We start from the raw sequence: 24,334 nt of genomic DNA on the forward strand, positions 1-24,334 counted from the left end.
TATTGAGATATAATTTACATGCAACAAAATTCACCAATTCTAAGTGTACAATTCTATGAATTTTAACAAATGTATACAGTAGTGTAGCCAACACCATAATCATGATATTAATCATTTATATTACCCCCAAAAGTTCTCTCATACTCCTTTGTAGTCGTTCTCTTCCCTCACTTCAAGCCGCTGGCCAACCACTGATGTGCTGTCACTATAGACTTGCCGTTTCCAAATTTCATGTAAATGGAATACTGCAGTATGTAGTCAGTCTTCTGTGTGTGGCCTCTTTCTCCTAGCCAAATGATTTTGAGATTCATCCATGTTATAGCATGTACCAATACTTTGTTCTTTTTTATTGCTGAGTAGTATTCCATTGTATGGATATACTACAATTTCTTTATCCATTCATCAGTTGATGGCCCATTTGGGTTGTTTGAAGTTTTGGACTTTTATGAATAAAACTGAACATTTGAGTACAAGTGTCTGTGAATCTGTATTAACTTATTTTTACAAGATGAATTTATTCATGCACATATGTAATTTAAAAAATAATCTTTTAATTCAACGAATAAGTTCACCACTGTTTGACGTTTATTCTTCCAGATTTTACTCTCTGAAATATTAACATCCCTTTATAAATATTAATGGGATTTTATACTGCTAAGCAACTCCTTTTTCAATTTACAAATATACTGTGGCCATTTTAAAATATAAGTACTTACAGATTTAACTCATTCTTTTTAAGGGTTGCATTTCATTGTATACATGTAAGATAACTTATTTAACTGATCTATCAAATTGTAAAACATGAATTTCTTTGATCAAAATTCCACTTTCAATAATCTATGGTACCAAAATTTCCCTCAAGTTTCCTACGTAATACTTTTAAGATGTTCAATGTTCATTAAAGCACTGTAATGGAGAAAACTGGAAACATTATTTAAAATAAATAAATATATTTTTTTGGCCGTGCAGCTTGTGTGATCTTAGTTCCCCGACCAGGGATTGAATCCATGCCCTCAGCAGTGAAAGCGTGGAGTCCTAACCACTGGATGGCCAGGGAATTCCCAAAACAAATATTTAAATACTCCTTTGTTTCTTTTCCTCACTGGTCACTAGTCCAGACATTCCAATTTTGCTTTTGCTTTGCTGCAATTTTATGAGTTTACGCCAGTAATAAACGAAGACAGTTATTAGACCCATTGCCAGGATAAAGATTTAATATCTTTTCCTAATAGTGCTATCCTAGGCGATTCTGTAGTTGCTTATTCCAGCTGGTGCATTCTGCAGGATGGGGTTGAATAAGATAAGAAAAACCTGCGAAGTTTCAAAAAGAGTAAGCTTTATATTGTTGAAGTCCTACTGAGTAAAACTACGTTTCGTAGAACTACCCTTCAGAAACTGTCATTTCTCAGGAGTGACCCTGAGCAATCAAAACCAAAACCTTCTTTACTCAGGTGGATAAGGTAAAGCCACTCACAGATTCCAGTCGGTTTATTCTGCCCTGCCCCCCTTTTTTAAAATTTCCAAATGTTCCAATAATATTCTTAAGCAAAGTGAAATTAAATTTCAATTAAATATACAACATTTGAAGAACAGGGAAATGCAAAGGGTAAGCAACTGATTTTTGCACTCAGATTTTTAAAAGCAGCTTAATAGACATGTTTATTAATTTCTGGTGTGCAACAAAATGCTATTTGATTTTGTAATAACAAAGTCTATGCAATTACCTGAGAGATCCACATATTTTCCCAGAATTTTGACTTAAACGGAATTATAGACTATATCTCCCTTTTTGAGAAGAAAACTTCCTTTTCACTGGAAATACGTATAAAGAGTTGCTTAGCAGTTGAATAACTTAAAATTGCATTTTGGAAGCTTGCTAGATAAAACATTCTTGTATCCTTTAAGTTTTTATGTCTGCTTTGAGTTTTTATAGAATTCCTTAAAACAATGTTCACCTGATCTAAGGGTCTTCTTAAATTGATTTTCTAAATTTCTTGAGACAAATGAAATGGGTCCCCTTCCTCATAACTTCTTCCAAAATATAATCCATATGTTCTTCTTAGTTAAGCAAAACAGTTGGAAAGAATCCTGATCTCCATCATTAGCCTCTAAAACCTAAACCAAAAAATCAAATGAAGATGTCAGGAATAGATTTTTCAGATTTCCCTTTAAGATTTTCTACGCATCAAGAAGCTAATGGAGGTTACAAAACAGGATAATGGCCCACTGAAATGTCTCCATTGTAAAGATAAGGATAATCAGAGTCAGAGAGGTTAAGTAACCTGCCCAAGGTATCACAGCTAGTAAGAACTGGGATAAGAACCCATTTATTCTCATGTCAACACCCTTAACCATGGTACTACTGCCTTTTTTTTTTTCTTTTAAGTACACTTAAAAGCAAGGGTTCCCATATGGAACAAACAGAATGGAATACCTATTTTAATTAGTGTGAAGAAGCCTCCAAAAGATTTCGAAATTCCCAGATAGCCTCTTTGAAATACTTGTCGTAAAAGGCTAATGAAAAATCAGGCACAAAAGGTATCTAAAACAATAACTAGGTCTAACCCATTATACCCTCCTAGGCTTCCTCATCAAAACATTGGCCCCCAGAATGATGTCTCAATTTCAATCAACTGAGACACTGGAAAAAACTATCCTCAAAAACCCTATGTAAACTCTTCAGCATCAACTTAAATGGCCTCATATGGGTCCCTCCCAGATTTGATGACTCTCTGAGGGATTTTCTGGCAAACTGCTATGTATTTCCTTAAACAGCCAAGGGGAAACAAAAATTAAAATTGATGAGGTTACTGAATACCACCAGAAATATTTGTTGTTTGTCCTGGATGAAACCTGACAATATATTTGAAAGGATTTGATAACTTTAGGATTAGAAATTTGGCCAAATACGAGAAGCTGATATTCAGGGCCTCTTAGGAATTTTTTTAGGCCTTCTCTCCTAAGTTAAATATACTAAAAGGGAAAGAGGCATTCAAACAATAGGTGAATCGGTGTGTCAGTCCTTTTAATCCTAAACCTCCCCATTCATCTTAAAATACTTGTAGACATTGTGACATTAGAAACAGAATTGTCCTGCAGATATACCCCAAAAATCCATCTTGTAAAAAACTTGGATACTTTGTGCCTTTGTGATATAGATTTTATACCCCCATTCTCTCTAGGACCTAAAAGCCATTCTTGGACATGCAAACACCAGGGAGGTAATTCTTATCAAAAGGGGTAAAAATCATTAAAAAAAAAAAAAACTTTTGTGACTTTTACACAAATAGTAGTAACTATAAGGTCTCTGTGTCTCTGTGCATCTATATTTATACATGTTGTAAATGTGTGATATTCTCCACCTCTGGATGGTATTATCAAAACTAATTTGTAGGGACTTCCCTGGTGGCTCAGTGGTTAAGAATCCGCCCGCCAATGCAGGGAACAAGGGTTCAATCCCTGGCCTGGGAAGATCCCACATGCTGCAGAGCAACCGAGCCCGTGCACCACAACTACTGAGCCTGCACTCTAGGGCCCGGGAGCCACAAGTTCTGAGCCCTTGAGCCATAACCACTGAAGCCCGTGCACCCTAGAGCCTGGGCACCACAACTACTGGGCCCACGCGCCTAGAGCCTGTGTGCTGCAACAAGAGAAGCCACCGCAAAGAGAAGCCCGCGCACTGCAACGAAGAGTAATAAGCTCACTGCAACTAGAGAAAACCCACAGGCAGCAACAAAGACCCAACACAACCAAAAAAATAAATAAAATAAAAATTTTAAAAACTGTGGAAAAAAAGAAACCCTTATAAAAAAATTTGTAAAGTGCTCTCTTTGATTGGCTTAAAAACAAACAAGTGCATATATATATATATATATATATATATATATATATATATAAAAATTAAGGATTGGGTATTCTAAAACTCAGAAATATAGAAACTAACCCAGATGTTTTTCAAGTTTGTGTGGTCTAGGATAAATTAAAGCTAGTTTAACTTCACTGGTGTAAAAACAGGCATGTTTCTAGAATTATCAGCATCAAGTATAAAATTTTTTATTTTACCTGGGTTAACTGGTCAGGTAGGCTCATGTTGCCTCTTTTAAAAAATGTGTCAGCATGAATGTAATCAAAGTATGATTGTTAGGAGCAAGTAATAGATATAAGATAAAACGTTTTTAGGTGAACTCTTTAGCAATAACTATATTTTATGTGTACTTAAAAAAATTTCTCAAATCTCTCTGGTAACTTGAAACTTTAAAGATTTTGCAAGTTAAATTAAATAATAGGGTTTATTGAATATCTGGATCATTTCCAAATGGGATAAAATACTGATACATTAATTGCTAAATATAGGTTCATCTACTTTTGGCTTCCTACTATAGAGAAACTAAAGAAAAAGGAGAACATGCTTGTAGAAATAAAAGTTTCCAAGGGTTAAAAGTTATAATTAATGCATGTATTATAATTAAGACTACTGGAAATAGTAGAGGAGACAGCTCTGTATGTAAGGACAGCATGATGTGTTTTTTGGTTAAGAAGAGGTTTGAGGAATAAAGATGCAAATTTGTTGAAGGAAATGAGAGTAATTTTGTCTAAACTAGAACTTCTGGTTATTTCAGAAGACAGTGAGAGAGAATTTTACCTTGTGTAATCAAGCTGGATAAAACTGAATTATAAGGGTTTTTTAATTACACTTTAAAATTAGTAGTGTACTTACGTGAAACTAAAACTTGATTACCTTTCATCTGTTAAAAGGACAGTGTTTTTTTTTATCATTTTGGCCAAATAGATAATTAAGTATTGTTTCATGATCTGTGATCCTATTTAGTCAAGTGTCCAAACTTTTGATATTCTTTGATAGCTTCCACAAATCAAATGCTATATGGAGTCCTTTTGATCTCTAGTTAACTTTGGGATTCAGGGGGCCCCTGAAATATCTCAAAGAATTTATTCTCTCATCTCATAAAAAGGGAGATGTTAAACCAATTTAGGCTTATTTGACATGTTAAATTACATGGGAAGCATTGTCAAATAAGTAACATTAAGCCTTCTTTATATTGTATCTGTATAGGTATGTGTTAATAAGTGTTCCAGAAATTGTATGAAATTCCTGGAAGTCTGATATGTCCTGGCATAATGTCTGTCATCAAAATTGAGGCTCACACTAAAAGGACTGAACTTGAATATCAGGGAAATGCCCTAGCTTTTATGCAAAGGCAGTAGCAACAGAATCCGTAAAGATTGTGGTACCTGTGGATGACGTCTATTCTACTTCTGGAAAAAAAAAAAAAAGACTCCTCATTGCCAGACCTTTGCCATTCTGATATCCTTCCAACATGGCAATGGTCTGTTCCAGAAACAGAGAAATTAAGATGGGTAAACAATGGCTGTAATTTAAACAATCATGGCTATAGGAAACCCAAGACAGCCACTTGGATTTTCCAGGCTCTCTGGCAAACCCCAGTTTTCATTTTTTGCATTCCTTCTGCACAGGCCTCATCTCTTCCCTCTGGACCCTTTGAACACCTGCAGCTGGACTTCATTCAACTGCCACTTAGTATGGGCTATCAATACGCTTTTGTTATTGTATGCATGTTTTTCAGATGGCCTGAAGCCTTCCTCTGCCATAAGGTGTGATGCCCTCACAGTGGCAAGGAAATGGTTAGACAATGGGTTTCCCACTTTGGGTAGACCTTTCACAATCTCCACTGATCAAGGTACCCACTTCATTGGGCAAATCATATGAGCCTTAATGAAAAACTGACAAACTACTCGGAATTACCACTGTCCCTATATCACCCTCAATCATCGGGTAAGGTCAAGTGAACTAATGGAAATACTGGTTTCAAGCAGAGCAAGTATTAATTACATGGGACTGCATAAACTCAGGAGGATGCTCTAACATTTTGGATTTCCAGATTTAAGGAAACCTTTTCTCTGAAGCTATCTAGGACTTAATGGAGGTTTGGCAAAGTATACCTTTGTGAACAAAGATGAAACATTTACTTTTCTCCCTACCTGGTCCCTCCAGAATTCAGAATCTCTCAGTGAATATTCTTATTTTCATGACAATATATTTATCTGCATAAGTTCAATAAGAATCTGTTCTCCTTCTCACACTGCACCCAAACCATACGAATATGAGGACTACAGAGAAAAGTCATATAAATGTAAGGCATGTGGGAGAGTCTTCAGTTACCACAAATCTGTTCCTATGAAAGAACTCACCCCAGAAGAACACTCTGTGAATGTAAGCAATGTGGAAAAGCCTTCAGTTAATACCAGTCTGTTCAAAGACATGAAAACAGTCACACTGGGGAGAAACCCTATGAATGGAACAATGGGTAAAGCCTTCAATTGTTCCAATTATGTTAAGATAAATGAGAGATCTCATACTGGAGAGAAACCCTATGAATGCAAGGAATGTGGGAAAGCCTTCAGTTACTGCAGTACATTTTGAAGCCATGAAAGAACTCAGAATGGAGAGAAATCTCTTGAATGTAAGCAAAGTGAGAAGGTCTTCAATTTGCCCAAATCCTTACAAAATCACGTGAGAATGAACACCAAGCAGAAACGAGATAAATGTGAAAAACATGGGAAATTTTTCAATTTCAACAAATACCATCAAAGTCATATGTAAACTCCCACTGGAGAGAAATCCCACGAATACAAGTAGTACTGGAAAGCCTGATGCAAATTAATTCACATATTATGCTCCTGAAAATTTACAATATGAAAGTTATCAGTTATAAATATATATATATTTTTTAATCAGTCCCTCATTCATAAAGTAATTCTGTGGAGCATGGATTCTGCTTGTTACTTTTACCAATGTACACTGAATTGAGATGATTCTGTAAGTACTCTTAGCCTTAGTACATAAGTTTAATAAGTCATGTTTTTTCATTAAATCAGTTAATAACATTTTTGCCTTTCCATTATGAAGTTTGCTGGATCCATGGGTAAATTGAAGTGTACTTTGAATATGCAAGGAGCTTCAATTTTTATATAATTAAAAAACTGTTTTCTAAGTAAGGGGTCATTGAGAAATGACACTCTGACATTTGTTGGACTTTTCCAACTGGCCTCCTGTGGGAGGTTCTGGATATCTTACCCATTATATATATTTCACCTTTCCTATAAGAAAAATTATATTTTGTTGGCCAGAAGAGCCTTTTTCCATTTTCCTTGCTAGTAAATAGTTGACATAAATTTGTTAAGTATACAAAGGTTGTTATATCGTCACATGTGAAGTATTCTTTTCATCTTCTGCCTTTTGTTCTTTGTCATTACTTCTAATTGGGATATGAATAACAGATTTTGCATTAACAAGGGGGACCTGTGATAGGACAATAAAATCTAGAGTTGGAGATTACCATTCTGGATTGTATCCTGTCAACATAGGTAATGTTATGAAGTATATTTTCTAAAATCTACTGCTTTTATGGTTACATGTTAGAATTCACGGAATCTATGGAAGATGGAGGAAAATAACAGCTTTTGTTTTATTTAATAGCAAAGGAAAGTTAAAAAAAAAGAAATAAAGAAAAAGAACCTGTTCTCCTTGTAAAACGACACAATTACCAAGGCTTTCACTGGAATGTAATGTTTGAGAGAAACGTACATAGCCTCATATGACCAGACAGCTTCAAGGAACTGCTTGGAAAAATCAAGCTGTTATTTTGCTTACAAGGTTCTAGCAAAGCAATCTTACAAAAATACTTATATGGTCAATCACTGTTCTTGCTGCATGTATATCAATAATCAGGCCAAGTTTAATACAAACAAATTTAGTTTTACTGTGATTATCTATAGTAAAAAAAATGGGAGTAATTATAGGAGAAAAATTAAGTTTTTACCTTTGTAGATATTAGATTTTACTGCTATTAACTGTCACACCTCTATACTGGACTCCCCTGGCCTAAGGTATTGCCTGTGGTCTTGCTGCCTGTTCATAATACCACTTTTGGGAAACATAAACTCACTCCACATGAGATAATCATGGGCAGACCAATGTCTATTGGTATACAACCTTCTGCTGATCCTTTGTAGCCCCATGCTAGTATGATCAGCTACTGTAAGTCTTTAATATCTTATTTTCAAGCCTATTACCAACAGGTTAAAGAAGCTTTCCCATATTCCCATTTAGGGAAAACTTGTTGGTCAGAGTCTGAAGCCTGGTGACTGGATATTCTGGAGGCATTATCAGAAAAAAACCACCCTCAAAGCCCCACTGGAAGGAAACTTACCAAGTGCTTCTGGCCACTTGCACTGCTGCAAAACTAAAAGGCAATAAGCCTTGTATACATATATTATAGCTAAAGGAGGCTCCAACTGACATCTGGTCCTGTACAAACACTGGAGACCTCCAAATCAAGTTGACAAGGATGAGAAGTAGTGGACATCGATGTAGACTGCTTCCATCCAAGACACCAGATCAAGACTTCCCATTTCAGCTAAACACAAAATCTTTTCTTCTCTTTCCTTTATTCTGGCACTGACTTGGAAAGATAATGCCATCAGCCATATCTTCCAGGCCATTGCTAAGGAAGGTAATCTCTAGAATTTAGAACAATTTTTTATGGCAAGCTAGGAAAAAAATCTAACCGACCCCGGCCTTAAATGGGCAAATGCAACAATTCTTGCAGATGAATCCATTAACAATGCCACCTTAGTGGAAAGGATTTATTTTTTGGTGGTTATCATTCTCCTTGGGCATATGAATGCCTAGATGGCTGGTGCACAGCTGGGCAATGCCTCCTAAGTTACCTAACTGTGACCCTAACTGTTCTCGAAAGGGCCTACCAGGAGGCATTTATGATTCAGGATTTGCTTCCCTTGGCAGGTCCCTACTTCCCTGGTTAGGAATAAATACAAATGATGCTATGATCAGGAACCTTTCCTTAACTCTTGAAAGTACAGCAGGATCCACTGCTAATCAACAGCCTCCCAGCAAAGATCCTTGGACTTTCTGGGGGGGTTGAAATTCAGTTACATATTAAGCAAGCCACTTGGCTTAAGAAGATGACTCTGAATGGGGTCTTTCTTTGATTGGTTTGGGTCTTGGAGACCATAGCTTCAAAGTCCACTCCAAACACTGGAAATTATCCTGCTTATTATAATCATAGTAATCCCCCTGGTGCTTTGTATCCTCTCAAAAGCTTTAAATGCGTGTTTGCAGCCACTAACCACCATGCAAATGATCACCCTAAGACTAGAACAGAAAAGAAACAAAGAGAGTAACCAATTTAAGGATTATGAACCATGACCTGTGAATGTCACAGGGCTTAAAGAAAAATGTCATGACCTATGGATGCAGAGAGTGACCTATGGCAGCTGAGAGTGGCACTAATGCCTTAATTTTTTTTATCACATCTCATTTATGCTGAGAGTTTGATCAGAAGGAGGGAATTGTTAAAGAAGCAGCAGACCCAAAATGGAGTCATTTGCTTCCCCTTACCCACTACAGCAAACCAGAACTTAACTGCTGTTCCAACTCCTCCCAGAAATGACCTTGTGTTTAACAATGGTTAAAGAAATTACTAGGTAGCATGAAGCTGAATGTCTAAGACTGCTATGTACCATAACAACATCAACATCATTTTTTATTTCAGAAAACCTTCTTCTCCTTACCCAAATCTCCATCTATCCTGACTGTATAAATATTTCAAATGTCTCATAATTACTCACATATCTTCCATGCTACAAAACAGAAATGAATTTACTCAAAAAATTTTTTCCTCCAAAAATTAGATTTACTGACTCATGTCTTCATGGTAAATGACGGTTGATAGTGAAACAATCATCTAACATTAAATTCAAATATCTGTATGTTTCTCAGATTTTAACATACATCAGAATTCCTTAGAGGGATTGTTAAAACCAGATTGCTGGGACTCTCACTTCTAGTCAGATAAAGTACAAAGACCAGATTTACCCCCTCACCTAAAATAATTTTTTAAAAAACAGACAAAATTTATTAAACAATGGTTTTCAAGACCCTGGACACCAGGCAATGAAAAACAATGATTCCTGAAAGACAGAAAACAAATGCAGTAAGGTCTGAATCTGAGACTGCCCCTGCTTACTGCCTTGAGAGTGTTTCCAGCCCATAGCACAGAAAGGGGAACAGAGGGGTAGGCTGGTGAACTCCTTGAGCTGAAAGTCCGAGGAAACCAAACTTTAGGGCAGAATGCCAGAGAGAGAGCGAGCAAAGAAAGAAAAACACCTTGTATAGAAAGAGATCTACAGAAGGCTTCCCCTAGAATATTCAGCAGAGTACCAATAAGTACATGCATGTGCAGAAACGACCGAAAAGCCAAAGACTCATCAAAGGATTAAAGAGAACAGTGCCTGTTCCCATCAGCAAGACTGAAAAAACTCATAATTCATGGGATAGTGAGTAGGATACTCAAGAAGGTCTCCCCTCAGTAGTGAAGAATAATTAGTTCTATATTGAGGACTACTTCGAACCTACCTAACAAGTCATAAAACACCTGAAAGGACCAAATGTTTGCAAATAGCTTAACTGCACCCTAGAACAAAGCTCAAGAAATTTTTAAGAATACAAAAATATCCAACGTCTAACAAGGTAAAATTCTGGCATCTAACCTAAGATTATTATTTTTTAATATTTATTTATTTTATTTTATTATTTATCTTATTATTTTGGCTGCATCAGGTCTTAGCTGCGGCACTCAGGATCTTCATTGAGGCATGTGGGAGCTTTTCGTTGCGGCACATGGACTTCTCCTTCGTTGCAGTGCGTGGGCTCCAGAGTGCGTGGGCTCTGTAGTTTGCAGCACGCAGGCTCTCTCATTGAGGCACGTGAGCTCAGTAGTTGTGGCGCGTGAGGGTTTAGTTGCCCTGTGGCATGTGGGATCTTAGTTCCCTGACCAGGGACTGAACCCACGTCCCCTGCATTGGAAGGCGGATTCTTTACCACTGGCCCACTGGGGAAGTCCCTAACCTAAGATTATTGAGTACACAAAGAAGCAGAAACACATGACCCATAATAATGAGGTAGTCCATCGAAATGAACTCAGAACTGAGAGAGATGTTATCTTAAATAAGTACAGGACTCCCCTGGTGGCGCAATGGTTAAGAATCCGCCTCCCAATGCAGGGGACACGGGTTCGAGCCCTGGTCCGGGAAGACCCCACATGCCATGGGGCAACTAAGCCTGTGCGCCACAACTACTGAGCCTGCGCTCTGAAGCCCGCGCGCCTAGAGCCCATGCTCTGCAACAAGAGAAGCCAACGCAATGAGAAGCCCGCGTGCCGCAACAAAGAGTAGTCCCCACTCACCGCAACTAGAGAAAGCCCGTGCACAGCAACAAAGACCCAACACAGCCAAACATAAATAAATTTTTAAAAAAAGTACAGACATGAAAGACAAAAGACATAAATCAAGCTTCTAGAAATAAAAACTACCACGTCTGAGAAGAAAAATACACTAGATAGTTAACAGCAAATTAGACAATACAAAAGAGAAGACTAACTTAAAGGCATAGCAATACAAAAGTATCCAAAATGAAATACAGATAGAGGAGTAAAACAAAAACATGAAAAGCATCAGTGAGCTGTAGGACAACCTCAAGCAGCCTAACACGTGAGGTAACTGATGTCCCTGAAAGAAGGGAAGGGGGACAGAAAAAATACTGGAAGAAATAATGACCAAAAGTTTTCCAAATTTGATTACAACTATAAAACCACATATTCAAGAAGCTCAACTGACCCCATACAAGAAACCTGAATAAAACTACATCAAAGCCTATCATTATCAAATAACTCAAAACCAGTGACAAAGAGAAAATCTTAAAAGTAGCAAGAGAAAAAGAGACTTATTAGCTATCTAGGGACAAAGATAAAGATGACATATTTCTCACTGGAAATAATGCAAGCAGGAAGACAGTGGAGCAGCATTTTAAAATACTAGAAGGCAAAATAACAGCCTAGAAATCTATATGCAGCAAAAAACATCATTTAAAAAGAAGGTAAAATAAAGATATTCCCAGACATACAAAAGTTGAAAATTCATCAACAGCAAATCTGCACTACAAGAAACGTTAAAGGAAGTTCTTCAGGCAGAAGGATAATTATACCATAAAGAGCTACACAAAGGAATAAAGAGCACCAGAAAAGGTTAGGTATAAGAGTATACATGTAAGAATTTGTTTTCTTACTATTTAAAACTTAAAAAAAAAAATAATGAACTATTTAAACAAAACTAACAATAGGGCTTCCCTGGTGGCGCAGTGGTTGAGAGTCTGCTTGCCGATGCAGGGGACATGGGCTCGTGCCCTGGTCTGGGAGGATCCCGCATGCCGCGGAGCAGCTGGGCCCGTGAGCCATGGGTGCTGAGCCTGTGCGTCCGGAGCCTGTGCTCCGCAACAGGAGAGGCCCGCATACCGCAAAAAAAACAAAAAACAAAAAACTAACAATAATGTATTGTGGTATTTATAACTTATGTAAAAGTAAAATCCATGAACAATAATATTACAAAGGCTGGAAGGAGCCAAACAGAAGTACACTATTATAATATTCTATACATCAAGTGGCATAATATCACTTGAGGGGAAACTGATAAGTTAAAAATGTGTGCTGTAAATCTTAAAGCAGCTATACTAAAATAATAAAACAAAGAGTTATACTTAATAATCCCACAAAGGAGATAAAACAAGATCATAAATATTCCATTAATTCAAAAGAAGTCAGAAAAAAAAGAAAAGGGGAACAAGAGCAGATAATACAAACAGAAAACAAATAGCAAGATAATAGATTCAAATGTAGTTTTTTTGTAACCATAGCAATAATCACAGTAATTGTAAATGATATAATTATACCAATTAAAAGGCAAAATTTGTGAAATTGGATAAAAAAGCAAGAACTAGGGAATTCCCTGGCAGTCTAGTGTTTAGGACTTGACACTTTCACTGCAGTGGGCCTGAGTTTGATCCCTGGTCAGGGAACTATAAGACCCCACAAGGCATTCAGCGTGGCCAGAAAAAGGAAAAAAAAGCAAGAACTACATTACCTACAAAAGTATTTTATTTTATTTTATTGAAGAGCTGGCTCTTTTAAAAAATATTTATTTATCTTGGCTGCACCAGGTCTTAGTTGTGGCACGCAGACTCCTTAGTTGAGGCATGCAGGCTTCTTTTTTTTTAATTTTTATTTTTTTATAAATTTATTTATTTCTTTTTGGTTGCATTGGGTCTTCATTGCTGCGTGCAGGCTTTCTCAAGTTGTAGTGAGCGGGGGCTACTCTTCGTTGCGCTGCGTGGGCTTCTTATTGTGGTGGTCTCTCCTGTTGCAGAGCATGGGCTCTAGGTGTGTAGGCTTCAGTAGTTGTGGCATGTGGGCTCAGTAGTTGTGGCTTGCGGGCTCTAGAGTCCAGGCTCAGTAGTTGAGGCACACGGGTTTAGTTGCTCCGCAGCATGTGGGATCCTCCTGGACCAGGGCTCGAACGCACGTCCCCTGCATTGGTGGGCAGATTCCCAACCACTGTGCCACCAGGGAAGCCCCCATGAGGACTTCTTAGTTGCGGCATGCAGACTCTTAGTTGCAGCATGTGGACTTCTTAGTTGCGGCATGCAAACTCTTAGTTGTGGCATGCATGCAGGATCTAGTTCCCCGACCAGGGATCGAATCCAGGCCCTCTGCATTGGGAGTGCAGAGTCTTACTCCCTGGACCACCAGGGAAGACCCTACGAAAGTATTTCAAATGTAAAAATACAAGTAGGTAAAAGTATGGAAAAGATATATCATGCTAACAATAGTCATAAGAAACCTGGAATTCTATTAATATCAGACTAGATTTCTGAGCAAAGTATACACAAATCTACAATTATGGTCAAGAGATTTCAATAGCCCTCTCTTAATAACTGACGGAACAAGAAGGCAGAAAATCAGCAAGGACGTGAACAACACTATCAACAAACTTGACCTGACATTTATATAACACTCTACCCAACAACAGCAAAATACACGTTGTTCTCAAGTGTACCCAGAACATTTACAAAGATAAACCATATTCTGGACCATAAAACGAATCTTAAAAATTTAAAAGGACTCAGATCATACCAAGTATGTTCTCAGACCACATTAAATGAAATTTGAAATCAAGAACAAAAAGATTTTTAGAAAATCTATAAATATTTGAAAAGGAAATAACACTTCTAAATAACCCATGGATCAAAGAAATCCTAAAGGAAATTATAAGGTATTTTGAACTGAATGAACATAAATATAGAACGTATCAGAATTTATGGGATGCCACTAAAGCAGTACTTAGGGGAAACTGTATAGCACTAAAAACCTATATTAGAGAAGAGAAAAGGTCTCAAATCAATGACCTCAGCTTCTACCTTGAGAAACTAAAAAAAAAAGACCAAATTAAAACCAAAGTAAGCAGAACAAAGGAAAGCCAAAAGTAAGAATCAATGAAATGGAAAATGGAAAAACAGAAAATCAATATAACCAAAATCTGGTTCTTTTAGAAGATGAATAAAATTCATAAGCCTCCAGTATCAGGAATGAGAAAAGTTACATCACTATAGTCTCTACAGATAATAAAAGAATAACAAGGGAATATTATGAACAATTTTATTCCCTTAAATGCCACCACTTAGATGAAATGGACACAGTTCTTGAAAAACACAAAATACCAAAGCTCACTCAAGAAGAAATAGATAACCCTAACAGCCTTGTATCTTTTTAAAAGTTGAAAATGTAAACACCTTCCCACCAACCATCATTTAAGAAAGAAATAATACCATTTTGACACAAACTCTTCCAACTCAGTCCATGAGGCTTGATACCAAAACCAGACAGTCATTACAAAAAGACTACAACCCAATACTGCTCATGAACACAGATGCAAAAATTCTAAACAAAAATTGAGCAAATCAAATCCAAAACTATATGAAAAGGATAACATATCAAGGCTAAGTGGTGTTTAATCCCAGGAATACAGTTGGTTTATCATTCAAAAGTTGATCAGTGTTAACAAACCAATTATATTCATAAAATGAAAACAAAACAAAACCATATAATCATCTTGATAGATTCAGAAAAAGCATTTAACAAAATCCAGAGTCCATTCCTGATAAAAACTCAGCAAACTAGGACTAGAAGAGAACTTCATAAACTTGATAAAGGACATCTACAAAAAACCTATAGCTAATATCAGACCTAATGATAAAAGTCTGAATGCTTTCCTTTAAGATCAGGAATAAGACAGATGTCTAGTCTCATACATGTTATTCAACATTCCATTGGAGGTTCCAGCCAGTGAAATCAGGCAACAAAAATAAACAAAAGTCATCCATATTGGAAAGGAGAAGTAAAACAATCTTTATTCATAGATGGCATGATCTTCTATGTAAAAAAATATGATGGAATATGCCAAAATAAAGCTACTAGATCTAATAAATGAATTTAGTAAGGTAGTGGGATACAACATCAATATACAAAAATCAACTATATATTAGAATTTTGAACTGGACTTTTTAATGAAAATTGAAAACTGAATTTTATAAAGTGATATCATTTACAACAATATCAAACATATGATAGGCATATGGGTAAATCTGACAGAAGATGTGAAAGATTTGTACCTTGAAAACTATAAAATACTGCTAAGAAATTAGAGAAGACACAAATAAATGGAGAGATATATTTTGTTCATAGATCAGAGACAATTTTAAGATGTCACTTCTCCCCCAATTTACAGTCCCAATCACTAGCAGTAATTTGTGTAGAAATTCATAAATTTCTGCTTCTTCAAAAGACCTGTTATGAAAAAAGGTATATAAACTTTGGAGAAAAATTTTGTAGACCGTATATCTGAAAAAGAATTTGCATCAAGAATATATAGCGAGCTTCCCTGGTGGCGTATTGGTTATGAATCTGCCTGCCAATGCAGGGGACACGGGTTCGAGCTCTGGCCTGGGAAGATCCCACATGTTGCGGAGCAACTAAGCCCATGCGCCACAACTACTGAGCCTGAACTCTAGAGCCCTCGAGCTACAACTACTGAGCCCGTGTGCCACAACTACTGAAGCCTGCGCACCTAGAGCCCGTGCTCCACAATGGGAGAAGCCACTGCAATGAGAAGCCCACGCACCGCAACAAAGAGTAGCCCCCACTCACCGCAACTAGGGAAAGCCTGCACACAGCAACGAAGACCCAATGCAGCCAAAAAATAAATAAATAATTTTAAAAAAGAAAAAAGTATAGAGAACTCTCAAAATTCAACCACTAGAATTTAAACAACTCAGTCTTTAAAAAGAGCAAAGATTTTAACAGACACTTTACCAAAGAACATATACAGAAGACTAATGGAAAGCACATGGAAAGATGTTCAACATCACAGGTCATTAGGGAAATGCAACTTACAATCCCAGTGATACAACAATACAAGCATATTACAATGGCTAAATTTAAAAAGGCTGGGCAGGGAATTCTCTGGTGGTCCAGTGGTTAGGGCTCCATGCTTCCACTGCAAGGGGCACAGGTTTGATCCCTGGTCGGAGAACTAAGATCCTGCAAACTACACGGCATGGCAAAAAAAAAAAAAAAAAGGCTGAGCATACCAAGTGTTGAGTAGGATGTGCAGAAACTGAAACTCTCATACACAGTTGGTGGAAACAAATTAGTATAACCACTCTGAAAAAGTCTGGCAATTTCTTAAAAAGTTAAACATTCACCTACCATATGATTCAGCTATCACACGCACTATCACTCCTAGTATTTACCCAAGATAAAAGGATATATATGTCCATACAAAGACTTGTACATGAGTGTTCATAGCAGCTTTATTTGTAATAGACAAAAACTAGAAATGACCCAAACGTCCATCAACAGGTGACTGGATAAGAAATTTGTGTTATAGCCATATAATGGAATACCACTGAGCAATAAAAAGAATCAACTATTTAAACATGCAGTATGAATGAATCTCAAAATCATTATGCTGAGTGAAAGAAGTCAGATCACTCTCTGCACTGGGAGCCACTTTCCTGCCACAGCCCCTTACTCCCCTCCCTGGTGAGGAGTACCTCTGAGCTGCTGGGCCGACCACTGTCTGCAGTAGTGATGAAACAACTGCAGATGCTGACAGATGAGAGCCTCAGCAGCTTGGCAGCCTCAGGGTTCTTGACCTCACTTATCCCTAGGCATAGCTTCCAAACCAGTGCCACTGAAGGGACACTGACACAGCAGCCACGTTCACTGGAGCTGGGGCTGCCACAGTTGGGGTGGCTGGGATTGGCACTGTGTTTGGGAGCCTCATCCTTGGTTATGCCAGGAACTCTTCTCTGATGCAACAGCTCTCCTCCTATGCCATTCTGGGCTTTGCCCTCTTGGAGGCCATGGGACTCTTTTCCCTGATGGTAGTCTTTTCCATTCTCTTTGCCATGTTAAGGAGCCCTCTCTAACTCCCATAGTTCTTTCTACCGTGTCTAATTGGCCCTGTATGTTCCTTTTCCTACACATCCCCAGGCAGCCTGGGGAAAGTGGTTGGCTCAGGGTTTGACAGAGGGAAGACAAATAAATACTATGTTAAGATGATTAAAAAAAAAAGAAAAGAAAAAAGCCAGATCAAAAAAAGAAGTACATACTGTGTGTAAAACCTAGAAAATACAAACTAATCTACAGTGACAGAACACAGATCAGTGGCTGTTTGGAAAGGGGAGGCAGGATGGAGTGCAAAGGAACATAAGAAGATTTTGGGGGCGTGACAAGACATATACCTATCTTGACTGTGCTGATGGGTCTATGAGTGTATTCAAACGTCCAAACTTATCAAATTGTACACTTTGTGTTCAGTTTATTGTATGTCAATTACACCTCAGTAAAGCTGTTTTTTAAAAACACAAATTTCTGGATTCTATCACCAGAGCCTTTGGCTGTAAAAATATTTACCCATTTCATTCGATCAAAATCAATCATTTTGATAGCTTCCTACTGAGGTCTAAATATCCACTCACTTAATAGCAAGTATGATAACTTGGGAACATAAAGTTACTATTTTTCAAAATTATCTCAATATAGAAGCAACTTATACTACAAAGTATTCGTCCTGGTGGATACAGAAAAATATGAGGGATAGTAAAAAAAATAAATAAAGGATTTATGAAGTTTAGCTTTCTAATGGCTAAGCAGAAATAGTATGATGACAAAGAAAATGGGGAGGCAAAAATAAACAGAAAAGCCGACGCACCTATGGTCATCTAATCTATGACAAAGGAGGCAAGAATATACAATGGAGAAAAGACATTCTCTTCAATAAGTGGTGTTGGGAAAACTGGACAACTACATGTAAAAGAACGAAATAGAACATTCTCTAACACCATACATAAAAATAAACTCAAAATGGATTAAAGACCTAAATGTAAGGCCAGACACTATCAAACTCGTAGAGGAAAACATAGGAAGAACACTCTTTGACATAAATCACAGCAAGATCTTTTTTGATCCACCTCTTAGAGTAATGGAAATAAAAACAAAAATAAACAAATGGGACCTAATGAAACTTCAAAGCTTTTGCACAGCAAAGGAAGCCATAAACAAGATGAAAAGACAACCCTCAGAATAGGAGAAAATATTTGCAAACGAAGTAACTGACAAAGGATTAATCTCCAAAATATACAAGCAGCTCATACAGCTCAATATCAGAAAAACAAACAACCCAATCCAAAAATGGGCAGAAGACCTAAACAGACATTTCTCCAAAGAACATATACAGATTGCCAACAAACACATGAAAGGATGCTAAACATCACTAATCATTAGAGAAATGCAAATCAAAACCACAATGAGGTATCACCTCACACAGGTCAGAATGGCCATCACCAAAAAATCTACAAACAATAAATGCTGGAGAGGGTGTGGAGAAAAGGGAACCCTCTTGCACTGTTGGCGGGAATGTAAATTGATACAGCCACTATGGAGAACAGTATGGAGGTTCCTTAAAAAACTAAAAACAAAACAAAACAAAACAAAACAAAACAAACAAACAAAAAAACTAAAAACAGAGCTACCATATGATCCAGCAATCCTACTCCCAGACACATATCTGGAGAAAACCGTAATTCAAAAAGATACATGCACTCCAATGTTCACTGCAGCACTACTTACAATAGCCAGGACATGGAAGCAACCTAAATGTCCATTGATGGATGAATGGATAAAGAAGATGTGGTACATACCGTCTTTGGAAGATTACTGAAATATAACTCATCCATAAAAAAGAATGAAATAATGTCACTTGCAGCAACATGAATGGACCTAATCTAAAATTAAAATTGGAATCTAAAAAATGGTACAAATGAACTTATTTACAAAACAGAAAGAGTCACAGATGTAGAAAACAAACTTACGGTTACCAAGGGGGAAAAAGGGGGAGGGATAAACTGGGAGATTGGGATTGACATACACACTACTATATATCGAATAGGTAACTAATAAGAACTTACTGTATAGCACAGGGAGCTCTACTCAATATTCTGTAATGACCTATATAGGAATACAATCTAAAAAAGACCAGATATATGTATAATGTACAACTGATTCACTTTGCTGTACAGCAGAAACTAACACAACATTGTAAATCAACTATATTCCAATAAAACTTAAAAAAAAAATTTAAACAGAACCCAAGCCTAGTGTTAACACTAGTAAAACGGATGAAACCTATGATAATTAGACAACAATAATCTTAATTTGAAGAAAGGCATAGCATGGTATTCAAGTAATGGGTAACAGAGAAAGGCTGGTGTTCAAAAGTCCAGAAATAACACTGGAGACTAGGATATAGCAGAATTCTACTGCCATCTTCTTTTTCCTCAACATTTGTGCATCATAAGATAGGCAATGTTATAACTGCAAAATAAATGTCATAAACCTATTTCATTAACCATCAACCTTAAACTTGCTTTTCTAAAAATTGGTTAGATGTGGGATATATGTTAGGAATCATGATTTTGTAGCTTGTATCAAATGCTTTATCTATTTCAAAGAAACAAGGAAAATTCTCGGAGCTCTATTAACAAATACTAATTTCTATTGATATAATAATAAATACCATAATTCAACCAAGTTGTAGATGGCATATAAGTACTGTATCTTCAATATAGAAGGGATATCAAGTTATTAGTGATAATTTAGTCATTATTATGAGTTAACATATTTTGTTATTTAAATGACATTTATCCATAATTAGAGAAGGTTTTTGCCTTCTTCAACTATCTGTTTTTAAAGGACTAATATTAGAAAGTTGGTAGTTAAAATTTTTCCCCCAAGTTATGCTAAAAGAAGAAAGTAAAATTCAGGTATATAAAAACAAGTGAGTTAAGTTATGGGCAAGTGAAAACAAAAGGACAAATTTTAAAGGCATCTCTCCTAAATGTACCAATATATTTTACAGTATACTTTGAAGGATATTACCCAGTAACTTCAAAAAGGAGTAACATCCAATATATTTTATTATTAAAAAATAAATTAAGGGCTTCCCTGGTGGCGCAGTGGTTGAGAGTCCGCCTGCCGATACAGGTGACACGGGTTTGTGCCCCGGTCCGGGAAAATCCCACGTGCCGCGGAGCGGCTGGGCCCGTGAGCCATGGCCGCTGAGCCTGTGCGTCCGGAGCCTGTGCTCCGCAACGAGAGAGGCCACAACAGTGAGAGGCCCGCGTACCGCAAAAAAAAAAAAAAATTTTTTTTAATAAATTAATTAAAATCTAAAGAACGGTATTATATACTAGCTACTTTCAAAAAAGAAGAGGAAGAAATAAAAGTAATTTGAGATTTAAGGTTAGAAAAGAAAAGGTAGCAAGCGGAGAATCTAACAATACCTAGATTATTAAGCTAAAAATTTTTCATCAGAACATTTCACAAAAATCAAGACACTGGTAGGAAGGATATGAAATCACTTAATTCTGTCTGTTAATAAAATGGACTATTCATCTGTTCATAATGAAGTAAACAGAGGAAGGTTTTCATTTAAATAAAAAAAATAAGTTAGAAACTAAAAGGAATCCCATAATGCAAAGGTTTCATTTACTCTGCATTTTTTCAAGCATTCCAATCTTACTCAGAAATAATACAAGATATCCAAGGGCTTTAAAATCTAAGGCCTTTAATTAGTTTTCAGTAATGACCATAAATGCCTTCTCAAAACCCCTTTCACTGAAAACAGAAGGCACTAGGCATTACATAACACCCTGAAAGCAGTGATTCCTTCTGATGCTGGTGAAGATACACATTAAATGGCAGGTTTTAGATCTTAATGTCTCCTCCGGGAAAAAAAAAAAAAGACAGCTCTGAAAATCACCCCCAAAATTAAAGTTACCAGTCTTTCTCAGGTTCCCAATGCAATTTTAAGTTATTTTTACAAGTACATAATTTGAAATTAATAGATAAACCCGGTAAGTATGATATGGTTTTCAACATGTGTTAGGCTTTTTGTTAAGTACAGTAAATATGAAGATACCGTTATTACGCTAATTGGCATCGTTTGCTTCTCTTTAGCTGTGCAAAATAAAGTTGAAATGATACATCCTGTAGTGGTATAATTTAAAAAATCCTTGATATGACACTAACAACTTTCAAACTCTGGTCACAAACTACATATAAATTGTTAGATTATTAAAATACACCTTTTTGAAAAATAATAAGATGACCATTTATACCTAAATAAGGTTTCCCAGGAAGATATGAAATACTTTAGCATATAAAAGTAGTTGCCCCTTTTCCATGAGGACAACTGTTGTTTCACAAAATAACTCATGTGATTCCTTTCAAATGCCACATTCTCTCCATGACTTTGAGGTATGCTTCAAGAGACTTGTATCCATGAGAAAAGGGCACATTTGGATAGAAGACCACAGTTACAAACACCTAGGACCCTTTCTTAGGTCAGGAGTGCCCTTAAGAGTTACATTAACAGAGAATAAGAGATAGCTCCTGAAGCCATTTCTTTTACAACCTACAACTAAATTTGGATATGTAAAGGGTAATTCAAGACACAGCTATTTACATATGTGCTATGTCATGTGTGCCTATTTTAAACAGTGGCTTCTTCAGGACACTCCTATTCAAACACTAACGAAAAAACCTTATTCTACCAAACCACAATCTTCTATTTTTGGCAAGGTAGTATAGTGTAAACAAAACAAAACAGAAACAAACAAAAACAACAATGACAAAAAACTAGCTATAACAGTGATTGAGGCAAAAGTTCCATGTCAAACAACAGTAGGGAAAGTATTCTGAGAAATATTAATTTTGGGGGAAAAAACCCTACCAAACAAATAATGCTAGAAATCAATCTTATAATCGCTCAAATGACTATCACATAAAAGTTTTAGGGCTTCCCTGGTGATTGGGAGTCCGCCTGCCGATGCAGGGGACAAGGGTTCGTGCCCCGGTCCGGGAAGGTCCTGCGTGCCGCGGGGCGGCTGGGCCCGTGGGCCGTGGTCACTGGGCCTGCGCGTCCAGAGCCTGTGCTCCACGGCGGGAGAGGCCACAGCAGTGCGTACCGCAAAAAAAAAAAAAAAAAGTTTTACAAATGCCTTTAAAATAAGAATAGTTGTTTTAAAAAGTAGCTGATTATGAGGTTTATAATTAGAATGTCTTTGAAAAACAGACAAGCTAATTAACTTGGGCCCAATTAGCAAAGGGAAGAGGAAATAAACTCTTCCATAATTAATACTAGATGTCTTCTTCCCTTTGGTGAAACAGATTAAATTTGAAACTGGTATAGAAAATAATGAAATGAAACCTCTATGACAATTGAAAAAAAAAACACCAATGCCACTAATAATGAACACAATGGGAGGCAAAAAACATATTTTTAAGCAATGATTACTCAAAAGAATGCCTTATAAAAAACTACATATAATCACGTTAAGAAAAAGCTTCAAGACTAGCAGCTGGGCTTTGTGAAACACGTAGGACAACGGAAGGCACTACAAAAGCATTAATCACTCCTAACTACAGTCTGACAGTTCAGTCTTTTCCTTCTTCTTAAGAAGATAGCCAGTGTGAATGTCATTTTTATATCCCCCTGAGTTTTATCATGATTGGGCAGAGAAGCACCAATTTAAAAAAATATCTGCAATGCCAGCACTGCAGTTTGGAATCGCTTAAACTGATGGCCCCACAGGTCTCTCATAAGAGCACTTTAGAACATGATTAAAAATATAGAAATGCCTTTTGGTGTTTCAGTATTAAAGTGGAACCACCACAGATATCCATTTTTTTAAAACTAATGCACTAAAAAGGTCTGTTTATACAGTATAGTCTTTCAACCCTGTAGCTAGCATTCACGGCTATTTTCCGCTCCGAGAGATCTTGGGCGTCTGGTTGAAGTGTCAGTATGCTTCATGATGTACAATCCTTTTGGCTGGAAAATCCTGGCAAATATCATGTCATGCCCGTTTTGAGCAGTATGCCTTGTAGGTCCTCTGGCAATGCTAAAATAATTGCATCTATATGTGTCCGTAACTTTTCCATAGTGTCAGGTTTCACAGGTAAATGCTCTCGATCAGCCTGCAACTATATAAGGAACATTTGGAAGCATTTAAATTACCTTTTGAGGCTGTATTAATACAGTATATTCTCTAAATAAACAGTTTTAATGGTCAAAGATTTGGAAACTTCAGACTGAGACCAGAATTTACAGAATCTATAAAAAAGCAAAGAACATGACACTTTAACAATACAATTGCTGAGCTCGAAAAAAGACTTCATGTAAATTAATAGATAATATCAACGCAGACCATGTGGTATTAAATATAAGTCACAATGTTTTTTGTAAAGCTCATTAGACTCCATGTAAATAACTAAAAAAAATATATGGCTTCATTATGATCTGCTTGAGTGACCAAGTATTTTCAGTCAGATCTACCATCAATTGACCAATCATAAGTCCTCTCATTTAAAAATTTACTTCTGCGATACATCAAAGCTATCACCTCAAATAAGAGCAAAACAACTTCACAGATCTTTGGCTGCTTTGGCTACATACCAGCTTGTTTTTTAGCTTCAATACAAGGTCTACTGTTTCTACTTCTGTGTGTTTCTGGGTCCAGTGAAGTAAGTCCTAGAAGAATAAACAAATCTCAAATCAGTAAATACTCAAAATAATATTCAAATCGTTCTATTTCAATAGGCAAGGCTACTGGGAAGAAAGGACAGGAAGGAAAAGGAGAACAGGGTATTTAACCCAGACATAGCATTATAGTATAATTCTGTACATAATATTCTGATAATGTGAATCAGATACTTTTTGACATTAGCCAGAATGACTGTCTAATATTCAGAAGTAAAAC

General features: G+C 36.7%; 1 protein-coding gene and 1 pseudogene across 4 annotated transcripts in view; one reads left to right on the forward strand and one right to left on the reverse strand.

The window, feature by feature from the left end:
• Positions 1-20,079, forward strand: LOC307192176 (ATP synthase F(0) complex subunit C2, mitochondrial-like; annotated as a pseudogene). The gene has a single exon. The product of its transcript is annotated as an ATP synthase F(0) complex subunit C2, mitochondrial-like (transcript).
• Positions 20,080-20,841: 762 nt separating this feature from the next.
• The window catches only part of DENND6A (DENN domain containing 6A), a 52,264-nt gene continuing 48,771 nt past the window's right edge, over positions 20,842-24,334 (reverse strand). Inside the window, exons 19-20 of one of the 3 annotated variants that reach the window (XM_079932814.1) lie at positions 24,031-24,105; positions 20,842-23,558 (exon numbers count right to left, since the gene is read on the reverse strand). In XM_079932814.1, coding sequence (XP_079788940.1) covers positions 23,427-23,558; positions 24,031-24,105 — 207 coding nt within the window. In that variant the 3' untranslated portion in view covers positions 20,842-23,426. The remainder of the gene's footprint in view (positions 23,559-24,030; positions 24,106-24,334) is intronic. The other 2 variants (XM_079932813.1, XM_079932815.1) reach the window with 2 other exon arrangements.

The sequence above is a fragment of the Stenella coeruleoalba genome, assembly GCF_951394435.1.
Source record: "Stenella coeruleoalba genome assembly, chromosome: 10".
Lineage (NCBI taxonomy): Eukaryota > Metazoa > Chordata > Mammalia > Artiodactyla > Delphinidae > Stenella > Stenella coeruleoalba.